The sequence below is a fragment of the Rhincodon typus genome, chromosome 25 (genome assembly GCF_021869965.1).
Source record: "Rhincodon typus isolate 14 chromosome 25, sRhiTyp1.1, whole genome shotgun sequence".
NCBI classification, from domain to species: domain Eukaryota; kingdom Metazoa; phylum Chordata; class Chondrichthyes; order Orectolobiformes; family Rhincodontidae; genus Rhincodon; species Rhincodon typus.
Genome location: NC_063356.1, coordinates 20,325,082 through 20,339,776, shown reverse-complemented (window position 1 = coordinate 20,339,776; position 14,695 = coordinate 20,325,082). Strand labels below are relative to the sequence as shown.

General features: G+C 37.8%; 1 protein-coding gene across 8 annotated transcripts in view; it reads right to left on the bottom strand.

Moving 5' to 3' along the window:
• The window catches only part of LOC109928668 (ankyrin repeat and SAM domain-containing protein 1A-like), a 210,066-nt gene that overhangs the window by 7,582 nt on the left and 187,789 nt on the right, over positions 1–14,695 (bottom strand). For 4 of the 8 annotated variants that reach the window (XM_048612023.1, XM_048612026.1, XM_048612028.1 and 1 more), the window contains 3 exons: positions 13,747–13,884; positions 9,936–10,112; positions 2,252–2,877 (listed from right to left, as the gene is read on the bottom strand). In XM_048612023.1, coding sequence (XP_048467980.1) covers positions 2,764–2,877; positions 9,936–10,112; positions 13,747–13,884 — 429 coding nt within the window. In that variant the 3' untranslated portion in view covers positions 2,252–2,763. Of the gene's footprint in view, positions 1–2,251; positions 2,878–9,935; positions 10,113–13,746; positions 13,885–14,695 lie in introns of those variants that run through there. The other 4 variants (XM_048612025.1, XM_048612027.1, XM_048612029.1 and 1 more) reach the window with 2 other exon arrangements.

Sequence of the window (14,695 nt, the reverse complement as noted above, 5' to 3'; positions counted from 1 at the left end):
ATGGTCCAAAAAGACAAAATTAAATCCAAAGTAGAATGAGGACCAAGAAAATAATTTGTATTATAAACATCCTGGCATGATAGATTTATGAAATATTTTGCTGGAAAGGCTAGGGACCTTAGAGTTATGGATTAGTTTTTTTTTAGGGGGGAGGGTGTGGTATGGAAGTGTGTAAATATGTCAGTGACGACAATATTTAACAGATCAGAGGATGATGATGCAGCAGATTATAGTGGTCAATTCCAGTTTGGATACCAGATTCAGCCAGAACAGATAGCTGGGGTCAGTACAAAAGCTACAGCTAGCAAAATCCAAAATGAATTGCTATATTTTGCTGAATATGAGATGATTTTGGTTATGTTACATAGGCAGTCAAAAAGGACAGCAGAATGATAGTGTTATCAAAAAACCGCACATTTATATTGTTATCTAACTGATCACAAGAGAGTCTGAGGCATACTCATTCACCACACATTATGGATATAGTAACGGAACGATAGGGAAAAATGGAGCAGCCAACATTCTTGGCAGCTGCAGAGATTAATAAGAGGCAGTGAACCACAATTATGGAGGGTGTTTTTGGCAATGACTAGGTTGATCTTAGTGCTAAAGGCAGGATAGAAATTGTTCAAGAGTCTTCTTTGCCTTGCCTCTGCTGCAAACGTTTTCAACATATTTTGTACATGCAACATTAGTAAATCTGTTAGTTGTGTTAGTTGTGTACAAAAAAGAACACCATGCTGGAAATGATTCCCTTCAACAGCCTTCCATCATTAAGACAACTTGAATGCATCGCCATATCTAATAGCACTCAGTTGGTGGTCTTCCTGTGTACTCTTAATACTAATGTAAAAGCCTGTGGACACTTTATGTTTATAGAAAGGTACTATTGTAATAAAATAACTACATTAAAGGGTAAGCTTATTGCAAACTGCAACTGTTATTAAGCTGTTACCATAATATCCTGCTAAAAGTTGCTGAATAATGCACCTCTTAAAAATCTACTTGTCATTAGAAATGAATAGTTGATGCAAAGAGTATTTTCAAAATGCAGTTACAATGGTAAGAACTCCTCAAATTCTGAAATGTAACATCATTTTATCTTTCAATTTGCCCAACATTTCATTAGATAATGAAAAATAACACAGTGAAGATGCTGGAAATCAAGCAAAAACTGAAAATGCTGGTAGCACTAAGTAGCATAGTTAGGATCACTATTAAGAGCACACAAATTAATATTTTAAGTGTGGACACTCCTTCAGCACAAATGTTGTTATCTGTTTAGTGCACAGATGTTCACTGATTTGTTATTAGTTTGAAGGTTTTGGAATCCCTGCAGGCAAGAAATATTGCTGTTAACAGCCTCAATTATGGACAATGAAAGAACACGGTTCAGCCAATAAGTGAAGCCTTCTAAGCACAAAATAAAGAGAGAAAAGGCAAGAATACAATTGAAAAGTTTGACAACAGATTTTAACATTATAAAATATCATGTGCAACAATTCTGAAAAAGTAAACAAAGTATGGAGTAAATCAATAATACCACACACTGATGGAAGGCATGCAATTGCATAGCTCCACAGTGCACATAATTAGTGAACAGGAGCTCTACTAAAATAACCAATGCATATGATTCTCGTGGCAGTACAGATGTTTTAAAGTATTTTGTTTCAAAAAAATCTGAATGATTTAACAACCTGAATTTAGCACGTGAATAATAAGGTAGAAACTTAGCCTCAAAAAAAAAGGATCAGATTATTTGGATAAAACAATTTTGAATTAAAATGAGTTGACAGTAGATGTCAAAAAATGCAGCTGTTATAAACAGACTAGAGTTCAACAGTTAATCTCAATGTAATCTCTGAAATGGCAATATCTGTGATCATTCTAAATTGAAAAAGTAGAGAATCTCTTCAGTTTGATTACTTATAAATGTTAAATGGCACATGTCTAAGCATATGTGTCAAAGTAAGCATTTCCATAACCTCCTTAAAAACATTGATTCTTTCAGACATGCTGCATTCTGAAGTAAAAATTATTTTAAAAAATTTTGCAGCCAAACTGGCTTGTGGTCATTTAGCTTGTTTTGGTCAATAAAAAAAACTGGTGAAATCTTGATTCATTTCATATGGTAGAAACTCTTAAAAATTAGAACACAAATAAAGTTTCATTTTTATTAATTTAAGCCAATTTGGCTAAACCATAACTCCATCCTTCTTCAATCAGTTTGGAATTAACCAAACTACAAGACAGCTTGGATGAGGCACAAGTTAAGAAATTGCTTAAATCAGTGTTTGAGGAACAATGTTAAAAGAAAATGCGATGTGTTAGAAAGCACATTAGATCCATCAGTAGAAACATCCAATCATTAGTATCTACCGAGATGTGCTGTTCTGAAAGGAGATGCAACGGGTCCAAGTAATAATGCATGCAACATTTATATATGCCTTTTAGTAGCATTTGGGTGAATGAATTAACAGTGCAATAGCTCACAGTGTTGGCAAGTTAGAGTATTTCAAAAGTTCAGGCATGGAATAAGATTTCCAAGTAATTTGCAGAGCTTCTTTTTAAGTAGCTGAAGATCCCCAGGATGTCTGAAGGCAGCTATTGTTGAATAACACAATACAGTACAGGAAACACAAGTACAAGTTTCCTTCTGAGTAAGAGAGTGAAAGCAGCTTTTGAGTACCCGCATTAGGAAACGGAGAGGTGGAATAGATTCACAGTGCAAAGGCACGGAGTAGAAGCCGGAGCAGAAGGTGGTCAGAATATGGTGGTTTCATACTTGGTACTGATTGTCCTCTTGGAGTCCGGCTTAGAGTCGGCTATCCACGCCACACTGCCATGTGATTGAGAATCTTGCTCAAGAGAGTCAATCTACAAAAGCAAGACAAGACAATGTGTGAGAAAATGAAAATATACTGGAAAGCAGAATGTTTCTGTGATGTGCAAGTAATAAACAAATCGAATGAGATATGCTGGCAATGTATGAGGTGTTAAGTTAGGCTTTCTTCAAACTACAGATTTGGGGACTGACTTTCTGTAGATGTTGCCCAGTTTGCCTATTGAAACTTTCACAGATGATCAATAGGAAAGCAGCACTGAATGGCGAATAAAACATATATAATTAAAATTTCAAATAACATCCCTTCAGTACGTTACTGTATGGAGTAGAGGTGCATGAAAAACTTCGAAACATATAACTGAAAAGTGATAAAAGTGTTTCAAGACTATCCTGAGCAACACTACAGGCAACTTCTGCAGACTTACTCGTCTGTTAGAGTGCAATGATTACAGCTCCATATGGGACATTTCCCCAAAAATGAAGAGTTAACTTCTGTTAGATATAGTTTTCCTTGATAAAAATGAACTACAATACTGAAAAATATATTGATAGAATATGGTTTTGAGAAGGAACTATAAACACTACAGTGCTTTAGTGTAGCGTACTTGCTCTGATTCCCCTATGGAGGTGTTCTCCCAACAGACCAGGTTGTATGTACAAAAAAGGAGCAGGATTAGACTACTCAGCCCCTTCAGCCTGCTTTATCATTCAATAAGATCATGGCTGATCATCAAGCTCAATACCCTACTGCCACCCTTCTCCTACAATCCCTTGGAACCTTCAGCCTCAAGAGCTATATCTACCTCCTTTTTGAAAACACGTTCTGGTCTCAACTACTTTCTATGATAATGAATTCCACAGGCTCACTGCTCTCTGGGTGAAGGAATTTCTCATCTCAGTCCTAAAAGGTTTACCACTCATCCTTAAAATATGACTCCCTTCTGGACTCTCCCACCATCAGGAAAATCCTTCCTACGTCTAACCTGTCTCGTTCTGTTAGAATTTTATAGGCATCTGAAAGATTTCCCCTCAGTCTTCTAAACCCCACTGAATACAATCCTAATCAACTCACCTTCTCCTTATACATCAGTCCTGCCATCCCAGGATTGAATTTGGTAAACCTTCACTGCACTCCCTTTGTACCAAGAACATCCTTTCTCAGATAAGGAGACCCAAACGTCACAATATTCCAGGTGTGGCCTCACCAATGCTCTGTACAACTGCAGTAAGGTATTCTTATTCCTGTACTCCAATCTTCTCACTATGAAGGCCAGCATACAGTTTGCCTTCTTTACTGCCTGCTGCATCAGCACGCCTATTTTCAGCAACTGGTGCATGAGGATACCCAGTTCCCATTGAACATTCCCCTCTCTCAATTTATAGCCATTCAAATAATAATCTGCCTTCCTATTTTTGCTACCAAAGTGGATAACATCACATTTATCCACTGTATTGTACTGCATCTGCCATACATTTGCCCACTTACACAGCCTGGCCAAATGAGACTGCAACATCTCTGCATTCTCCTCACAGCTCACTTGTCCACCTTGTCGCCTGTAAATTTTGAGATACTACATTTAGTTCCCTCAACTAAATCATGAATATATATTGTGAACAGCTGGCATCCTAGTCCTGATCCCTGTGGTACCCCATTAGTCACTGCCTGCCATTCAGAAAAGGACTTATTTATTCCTAGTCTGTTTCCTGTCTGCTAACTAATTTTCTATCCCTCTCAATCACTGTCCCTAAGCCCATGAGCTTTATGGTTCTACGCAGTTCATCACCTGATACTATTGAGTACAGTGAATGACAGGATCCTGTTACCTCATCATAATTCTATTAATAAACACATAACAGATAGGGGCAGACTAAGAAAATCCATGACAATGCGTATATGTAAACATAAAAAAGTGATGAATAAGTTTGTTAAACTTCAAGCACAAACAGCAGTGAGTAAGCATAAAACTAAGATCATGTGATTAAAGGTACTTTATAGGCCTTCAAACTAAGTTAAACAGAGAGACAGGGTTAGACAAACAAACCTGCAGGGAAATCAGACATGCAAGAACTATAGAGTGCTTATATTGGGGGACTTGAACTGCTAAATATTGATTAGGACAATACTGGAGTAAAGGTGGTAGGAATTTGACATTTACTTAGGAGAATCTCCTTAATCAAGATGTGCTTGGCCCAACTAGAAAGATGGCATTGCTGGGAAATGAACTGGGTCAAGTGGATCAACATTCCAGTGGTAGAACATTTGTTTAAGAATGATCAAGTTATTAAATTTTAGATTATAGGGAGGCAATGGGCTATTAAGTCAAGAACCCGGAGCTAAAACTTTAGGCATCAGTTCAAATCTTAGCAAGACAGATGGTTAAACTTGAATTCAATAAAATCTGGTATTAAAAAAAGCTAGTCTAATGGTGACCATATAATCATTGTCGATAATTGGAAAATCCAGCTGGTTCAGTAAAATCCTTTAGGGAAGAATATCTACCATCCTCACCTGGTCTGATCTACGAGACTCCATTTCCATAGAAACATGTTTGACACTGAATTACCCTCTGAAATGGCCCTGAAATATCAGCCTTGCCAGTGATACCCATGTAATAATCCCATGTAAGGATAAAATAATGTTATCAAGAAGACCAAGAAATAACCCAGTACATCATTTCCAAATTAGAAGATTAATTTTAATGTGATGAAAAGGGAGCTAGACATGGTAAAATAAAACGAGAGACTAACAGGAAAAACTGTAGTCAAATAATAGGTGATCCTTAAGAAAAAGATGTTTGGGGTATAGGTTAGATACTTACAAATAAGGAAAAATGTAATGGAGACAAATTTAGAACCCCTTAGATGACAAGGGAGAGGAAGATTTTGACGAACCAAAAAACAAGTGCATATAATGCATGTCAGGTGAATTCTTCAAATGAGAACCAAATTAAATACATAAGTTGAGGGGGTTTGAAGAGGAAATTAAGAAAAAGAGTGTATGAGAATTGAATGCCTGTTTCCACAATTGATACTGCAGACTTTTAAGGATAACCTATTAAAAATACACTTTCGCTTCTAGATCTGTGAATTGACCGTTAGGTTAAAAGCCCTCGGACTGAGAGACAAATTTCAAAGATTCAGCCACAGTTGTCTCCATCAATTTTACAATGTTTATTTAAAGTTTGTTAGACTCATATCTAGTGCTGGCTACAAAGGGTCATTGAAATGCAAACAACTCTTCTCCCAAGGGTCCACTGAATCTTGGAAAGCTATGAAAGACTTCTTGGTATCTGAGGAACAGGTTTCAGGAAGATATACTCCAGCACTTTATTTTTTTTGTGGAACAATAACCAATTTGAAATTAAGATAACAGCCATGATCCTTTGGTTGTGATAAAGACAGGTCATAAAATCCATTTCCTGTAGAAATCTCCCCTTCCCAGATTAACTCTGAGTGACATCAGAGAGGGGTTGTGTGTTTTGTCTATTTAAGTTTCATTTAGGAAGTTCTGACAGTTGGTTAGAAATATATTAAAGGTGCCTATACAGTTATTTATCAGTTGCTTCAAGTGCTGTGGAATCCAGCCCTGTGAATAGTAGTTATGTCATATTAATGCAGTATGGAAGGGGCTAAAAAATATCATAGCTCAATTTAGTCCCACCCATATGTTTATTGGTGGGTAATGTTTGGAGTGCAAGGAATAGCTGGACTCTGTATTACTTTGATCGTGAACATTGAAGTAAGTCCTGGTAATGACAAATTTCTAGCTGCAGTAGGATTAAAAAAATCAGTCAGTGTTTGCAAATATAACAGAAGAAGCAAAAGCACCACTGTAAATTTCTGTTATCAGTAGCTTCCTTATACTTTACAGAATCTATTAAATACGACGTCCCCTGGAATATCAAAGATCAATCAAATTCAGAAGTAGACTGACTCATCTGTCATATTCAATCAACGCAGAGACAAATATCTGCTCGCAGTCCTAAGGATTAATTAATCCAAAACCATGGGTCAAGCTGGACATTTAAGAAGTATGAAAAGTACTAAGTAGGAAGTTTGAAGCATTTGATAAGTACAGACAAATAGTTTTAAAAGAATTGTTGTGCATATTTCATTTTTTTCCCCATTAGTCATAGATGTAAATGAAAATTCATAAAACCCCATGAGTCTATATGCTACTCATTATTCTTGTTTCAACAAATTGATGTTCATAAATAAATAAAATTCACACAATTTATTTCAGATTTAAAACAGTTGCAGAACACAATGCCTGCTCCCAAGAACCCCCTAAAAGTTACTTTTTAAACATATTAACAACATCGCTAAGCTTGCTACATAAAATCCAGTTACATGCGTACTAACTTTTCACGAAAATCATTTTATTCTTTTGTGCTGAAGGCAACTAGAATTCTGGTCTATTTGAACTAAAATTTCACTGTAAGAATGCAGACTGAAAATGAGAAAATTAACCTTGGCTCTGAAATGCCACATGGAATGATAAATTGAAAAAGAAGAATTTAAACAGACACAGGATGAAGCCATGGTTGAAGAACTAGCCCCAGCTTGACGAACTCCTTCAAGTGCTATAATTTCTACGATTACATAATTTAATTCTTCTAATCACAAAGAATTTCCATGCCTTCATTTGGGAGATACGGCAGTTAAATTTTGAAAAGACTCAACCACACTTTGAAAACTCGATATTCTGTTTTAGCTTGGCGTGACTTCGAATATAAATGTTCCAGACTGAGAACCACATATACAAATAGTTCTTACTGTATTTTGTGATTATTTTCAGAACTGTTAAGATGTACATTAAATGAGTATAGACTATGGAAATGTATCTCCCAGTAATGAAAATTTTGGTTGTATATTTTCATTTGGGTGGCAGCCATGAATGAATGAGAATGTAAGAAAGACCACTAGATAGAAACAGGGATAGATATACAAATATATATATAGAGAGAGAGAAAAACCTGGACTCCTTGGCTGAACGAATGAAGCGGGAGAAGCGGATGCGAAGGCCTGTGAGTAGTGCACGTGTGACAGTAATAGCATCTGCTGTTAGGTGGCTGCACCTAGTTCATTTGGTAAGAAACGACAGCAGAGTCATTAGTGAACCAGTTACAGCATTCTGAAAATCCAACCAGGTCACCGATTTCAGATCAGTAGAAAAATACATTCATTGAACTTATTGATTTTATCAATCAACTGCTGCCCACGACAGTGCATTATACAGATAACAAAGAACCCTCTCTAAGCTTTATCTTTTTGTTCTTTTTTTCGCAAAATGACGCCAGATCATCCAGATCGTGGTGAAATTGGAGAAGTTTTTCATTGTATTTTACTGTTCTTGTTGTAAGATACATGTGACAATAAATTATTCATTCAATGTTATGATAGACATTTTAGGCATGCTCACGTTTTTCTGAATCTGCTCACTTTTTAAAACAAAAATTGAAGCCAGTTCATTATATCTGTGGAAAAGATGGCTATTCATCAAGGTGAGAGATATGATTCTTATAAAATATCTTGTTTCAGGTATCAAATGCCAGTATTCAGCAGCCCACAGATAAGTAAGCTGCTGGTGACATAAGCCTTCCACCAATCTATCCCAATGATATATCTGCACACTACTCCAAAAGAAATACTCAATCTTGGGAGGCTCACTACTGAATTAAGAATTGTGTTGAAAGCCTAAATGTGAATCCTGATGTCAGACTGCATGGGGCTCTGACTAGCTCTTACTTGGCACAATCTATAAACATATGTTTATCTTCTATCAAAGGCACCTTACAAAAATCAAATGTTGAGTTTCTAAACTACTTGACCTTTATTTCTGGTTTAAAACAATAACTACTGAGAGAAGGAGACAGTGGTGTCAACATTCATCCCAACAAACCATGCAACATGAAGAATTGCTACAGTACAGAATATAACAGTCCGACCTGATGGGACAAATCTTGTGTTAAGAAAATTACATTTGCCCTTTAATAATGTTAAAGGCAATCACACTACAAGGTCATTAGCCAGAACCTCACCCAACTCAAAACTTGAAGTAATATTTTTCTTCAGCAATTCTCAATTTCATCAACTTTGTTAAATCATCTTATAGTTCAGGTATTTTATGGTGTAATTTAAGGTTCTAACATGTGGCAGGCTATGGTGATCTTATATCACCACACTCTCCCCCAAGACTGCAACATTCTTATCTTTGTCATCTGACTACTCTTACTCAAAAAACATTTGTGGCACAGAAGTGCCAGACAATCACCATCTCAAACAAGACAGAATCTAACCAGAATAAAGAACTGATGACACTGGAGATTGGAAACAAAAACAGAAAGTGCTGGAGAAACTCAGGTCTGGTAGCAAGAGCAGTTCAGAGGCTAAGAATCTTGCAGTGAGTAATTCACCTCCTAACTCCCCAAAGACTGTACACCACCTACAAGGCACAAGTCTGGAGTTTGATAGAATATTTTCCATTTGCCTGGATGAGTGCAGCTCCAACAACTCCCCAGAAGCTTGACACCTTTCAGGACGAACAGTCTGTTTTAACTGGTACCACGTCCACAAACATACACTCTTCTTCATTAATGCTCAGTAGCAGTAGTGTGTTACTATCCACAAGATGCACTACAGAAATTCATCAAGGTGTTATAGACAGTACTTCCAAACCCACAACCACAACCAAATGCAAAGTCAAGGGCAGCAAATACATGGAGCACCCCATCCAAGTTCTCCTCCAAGCCACTTACAATGCTGACTTGGAATTGTCTTCCAAACAGCAACGGTTCAAGAAGACAGCACATCATCTTCCGCAGGGCAATTAGAGATGGGCAATAAGAGCCGGCTGAGCCAGTGAAACCTACATCGCCTGAATGAATGAAAAAAATCTCCTATCTGTTTCAGTCATTCCTAAATAATAGACAGAATATGCTGCTGAAATGTTAACAAGTGTAAGCATAAATTTGTTTTCCTCAATATTTGCTCTCAAATGAAAATGTTCAGACAACTTTCATACTCTATGCATTCAATATACAAGAGGCTGAACTCCATCTTGAACACGCAAGGATTTATGGGCACTTACAGTAGATTTTCTCATGCTGGATCGTGGTTTAGGAACTGGTTTAGATGACCTAATTTCTTCCGACTCTGGTTCAGCCGTGAGAAAGGACTTCTGAGCAGGTTTCTGGGCTTGTAAAGCAAGCTGGTAGGCCACTTCAAATGCCTGTCCTAGTGTAAGGATGATTTCATATGTTAAATTCTGGGAAAGAGAACAGAAAATAACAAGTGAGTTATTATTTCAGTCTTTATTTCAAGTTCCAATACCATACACTATAGTAACTTGCATTGTTCTTACTAAGTTTATTAGGTCAACAAACCAAATTCCTACTAATCAACTTGAAAAACAATTCTAGTTTAATGAGGAGTCCAAATTGTTAATTCCAATGGTCAAATCAAATCAGTAATACAACAGTACATGAGGAATTCCTGTAGTATTTATGGCTGTTGAAGAACTAGAGAACGACCATCCTAGTCTGGGTGTTGTGTAATGATAAAGGAACAATGTGAGGCCCCTTGGGAAAGAGTGGCCACAATATGATAGAATTTTTTGTTAAGGTGCCAACTGTTTAACAATCACATGGAGGAAATGCAACAATTGTTCATTCCACTCTGACACAAATATAAAACTGGAAAGGTGGCCTCAACATGGCTAATAAAGTAAATTAAGGATTGTATTCGATCCAAAGAAAGGGCAGACAAACTGGCCAAAAAAATGAAAAAACAACAGACCACATGTTTCGGAGCAGTTTAGAATTCAGCAAAGGAAAACAAAAGGATTGATTAAGAGGGGAAAACAGAGCATGAAAGTAAGCTTGCGGAGAATGTACAAACTAATTATAGAAGGCTCTACAGGTATGTCAGGAGATAGGGTTAGTGAAGACAAATGCAAGTCCCTTACAGTCAGAAACATGGCAATGTTATAATGGGGAACAGTGAGATGGCAGACCAGTTAAATACATGTTTTGAACCTGTCTTCACAAAAGAGGGCACAAATAACATTCCAAAAAATACTGGGGAACGCAGGGTCCTGTGAGAGAGAGAAACTGAAGAATATCAGCTTGGTTGGGAAAATGTGTTGAGGAAATTATTGAGATTAAAAGGCTGATAAATCCCCAGGGTTTAATAATCCACAACAGGGTACTTAAAGAAGTGGCCCTGTAAATAGTGGATGCATTGGTGATCACCTTTCAAGATTCAATAGACCCTGGGGCAATTCTTATGGATTGGAGGGTAGTTACTTAAAGCCCAATATTTTAAAAAGGAGGTAGAGTTAAAACAGGGAACTATAGACCTATTAGCCTAACATCAGTAATGGGGAAAATGCTACATTTGGGAAACATCCATTATAAAATATTTAATAGCAGATCATTTACAAAACAGTGACAGGACTGGACAGAGTTAGCATAGATTGATAAGGGGGAGCCAACGGATATGGTTTGTTTGGACTTTCAGAAGGCTTTCAACAAGGTCCCACATAACAGATTAGCATGTTATAGTAAGGTACATGTGATTGGGGGTGGTGCACTGATGTGGATACAGAACTGGTTAACAGACAAGGAATAAAGAGTAGGAATATTTGACTAGTGGGGCACCACAGGGACTGGTGCTTGGACCGCAGTTATTTACAACATACATTAGTGATTTAGATGAGGGAACTAAAGGTAATATCTCCAAGTTTGCAGATTACAATAAATTGGGTGGGAGAACACAAAGATGCTTCAGTGTGATTTAGACAAGTTGACTGAGTGAGTAAATGCATAGCAGGATAATGTAGATAAATGTGAGGTTACCCACTTTGGTAGCAAAAACAGGAAGGCAGATTATTTTCTGAACGATAATAGATTGGGAAAGTGGGAAACCTGGGTGTCACCAGGCACTGAAAGTAAACATGCAGGTGCAGCAGGTGATGAAGAAGCCAAATGGTATGTTGGCCTTCATAATGAGAAGAATCAAGTACAGGAGCAGGGATATCTTGCTGCAAATTTTACAAGGCCTTGGTGAGATCCCAACTGGCATACTGTGCACAGTTTCAGTCACATTACCTAAGGATGGGTGTTCTGGCTATGGAGGGAATGTACTTAAGGTTTAACAGTCTGATTGGGCGGATAGCAGGACTGATGTATGAAGAAAAACAGGATCAGTGAGGACTACAGTCACTTGAGTTTAGAAGAATGAAGGGGATCTCATAGATACCTATAAAATTCTAACAGGACTAGGTAGGTTAAACACATGAAGACTTTTCTGTTGACCAGCAAGTCCAGAACCAAGAGTCCCAGTCTAAAGATATCAGGTAGGCCATTTAGGACTGAGATTAGGAGAAATTTCCATGTCCAGAGAATGGTGAGCCTGCAGAATTCTCTTGCCATAGAAAGTGGTTACGGCCAAAATGTTGAATGTTTTCAAGAAGTTAAATAAAGTTCTCATGGCTGAAGAAATCAAAATGGCGAGAAAGCTGAATGGAGTACTGAGTTGGATGATCAGCCATTATCATACTGAATGGCGGAGCAGGCTCGAATGGTCAAATATCCTACTCCTGCTCCAGCTCCTAATTTGTATGTTTTTACGTCAAATCGGAGTACAATACTTCCTATTGTATAATACCTGCTGACAATGAAGATGTGGATGACCTTTCATCAAATGCAATAACACTGGGAATTATCATCACCGCTGTATAAAAGTCAAACTGAATACAAACAAGGTTTAATTCAATTATTCACTGTCATAGTAAGCCGTCCCCTCAGAGCAGGGACATTTATACCAAACAATCAGACACCAAAGACTCCACCAAACTAAATTCAGGTTGTAAAAACAAAAATCACAATAGCAGTTTAAATTATTTTAGATTAAATCTGAAACATGATACAGTTTTACATTAGGGGGTAATATGGGACAAGACACTATGGTAGCTTAATCCCGAACAGCTTGCTTCAAAGAGATCCTTTTAGAAAAACAAGAATCTGCCATAGATCTCTCAGTCATGTTCACCACGTTTGCTCATGACTACCACTAACTGAGGAAACATGCTGTGCTTCCTCAATTTTTATTCAATTGCTCAATGCTTTCACAGAATAGCAAGAGTCAAGAGCCTCGAAAAAGACTGAAGGTGGCTCCTCCAATCAACAGAACACCCAGCTCATGGTAAGCTTTTCCTTTTAAATGAAAAGCAACCTGTGACTACTCGTATATACTTTAGATGAGCATTTTTTTTTTTAAGTGACGGCACAGCTAGTGCAGAACCTCACTGTCATAGTTCCATCAAAACTTTGTTTGTGAATAATCAAAGCATTACACAACATGACAATTTAATGACCAGAAAAACAACCATAAACCAAAGCTGGTCAATGATGCCCAAGAAAAGGGGAAGGAGGGCAGCATGGTGGTTCAGTGGTTAGCACTGCTGCCTTACAGTGCCAGGGACCTGGGTTCGATGCCACTCTCAGGTGACTGTCTGTGTCGAGTTTGTACAATCGCCTTGTGTCTGCATGGGTTTCCTCCAGGTGCTCCAGTTTCCTTCCACAGTCCAAAGATGTGCAGGTTAGGTGGATTGGCCATGCTGAATTGCCCATAGTGTCCTGGATTTTGCAGGCTCGGTGGGAAATTCAGAGTTACAGGGATAGTGTAGGGAAGTGGGTGTAGAGGGTTGATGTGGACTCGATGGGTTGAATGGCATGCTTCAACACTGTAAAGATTCTATGATCCAGGCTGAAATCCCATTTGGCCACAGGGAAGCAATTCCCTAGAAACTGAAAGCTATTGTCATGCCATCTTGAGGAGCAATGAAACGTAGCATCACTTGATTACTCATTTTAAAAAAATAAATAATAATTACATACTACATCAAGTGTGCTGAAAACATGGCAATAGTGGTGATTTGTCTGCAAGTCTTTAGTGATATAAGCAAATGTACAGAGGTCTTCAGGGTCCTGGGCTGCACAGGAAATATTGCGGATTTCATGCTCAGCAATAATATTCTGTGAAAAAAACAGAATTAACATGATTAAATAGATCACACAGTTAATTAAAGAAATTCAAAGCCTGTTTTGGGTGGTGGAGGGGGCAGCGGTTTATGGAGAAATGCCAAACATATTTACTTTGTGCAACACTGTCAGAAAAAGTCACTTTCAACTTGCCAATCATATCATACAAAAATACATAAAGGATGGCCGGCAACAGGGTAATACGTTAGTTATTTAACAGAGTTGCTCCTTGTATCATAAATCATTGGATTAAATTAGCACTATTAACTAACTCTCATTCTCTCTGGTAGATATATTGGCCTCCTCCAAAAGCGACCACTTTGATCTATAACGCACTGCTCGCGTTAAGAGGCCAGGATTTCTCCAAGGTATAGCAGTTTATAGCACTTTTAAGCAGTTTCTGGGAAGCCTGGGAGAGATATCACTTTTGATATTTCCTCTTATTGCCTCTTCTCTGCTTGGCTGGTAAAGAAGTTGACTGAGTAACACGTGACTTATCATTGTACAAGATAAACAGGACTGCTGAGCTGGCTGCACTACTGCATTGGACTACACTGGACAACAAAGAACAAAACAACAGTACTTTTGCATTGCTGCAGAAACATTGAGTATGACTGTCATGGATTTTGAATTTTCCTGTACAAAGTGCAAGTCCAATTTAAGGGCAACACTTTCCTGTATCAAGACTTTGGCTTGCGACTCAATTTCTCTTTGCTACAAAGCACTTAAGGTTACATAAATGACCTATCCACTATGGGTCTCTGCTATCAATATGGATTTGTTGCACTGGCAGAGAATGGAAGAT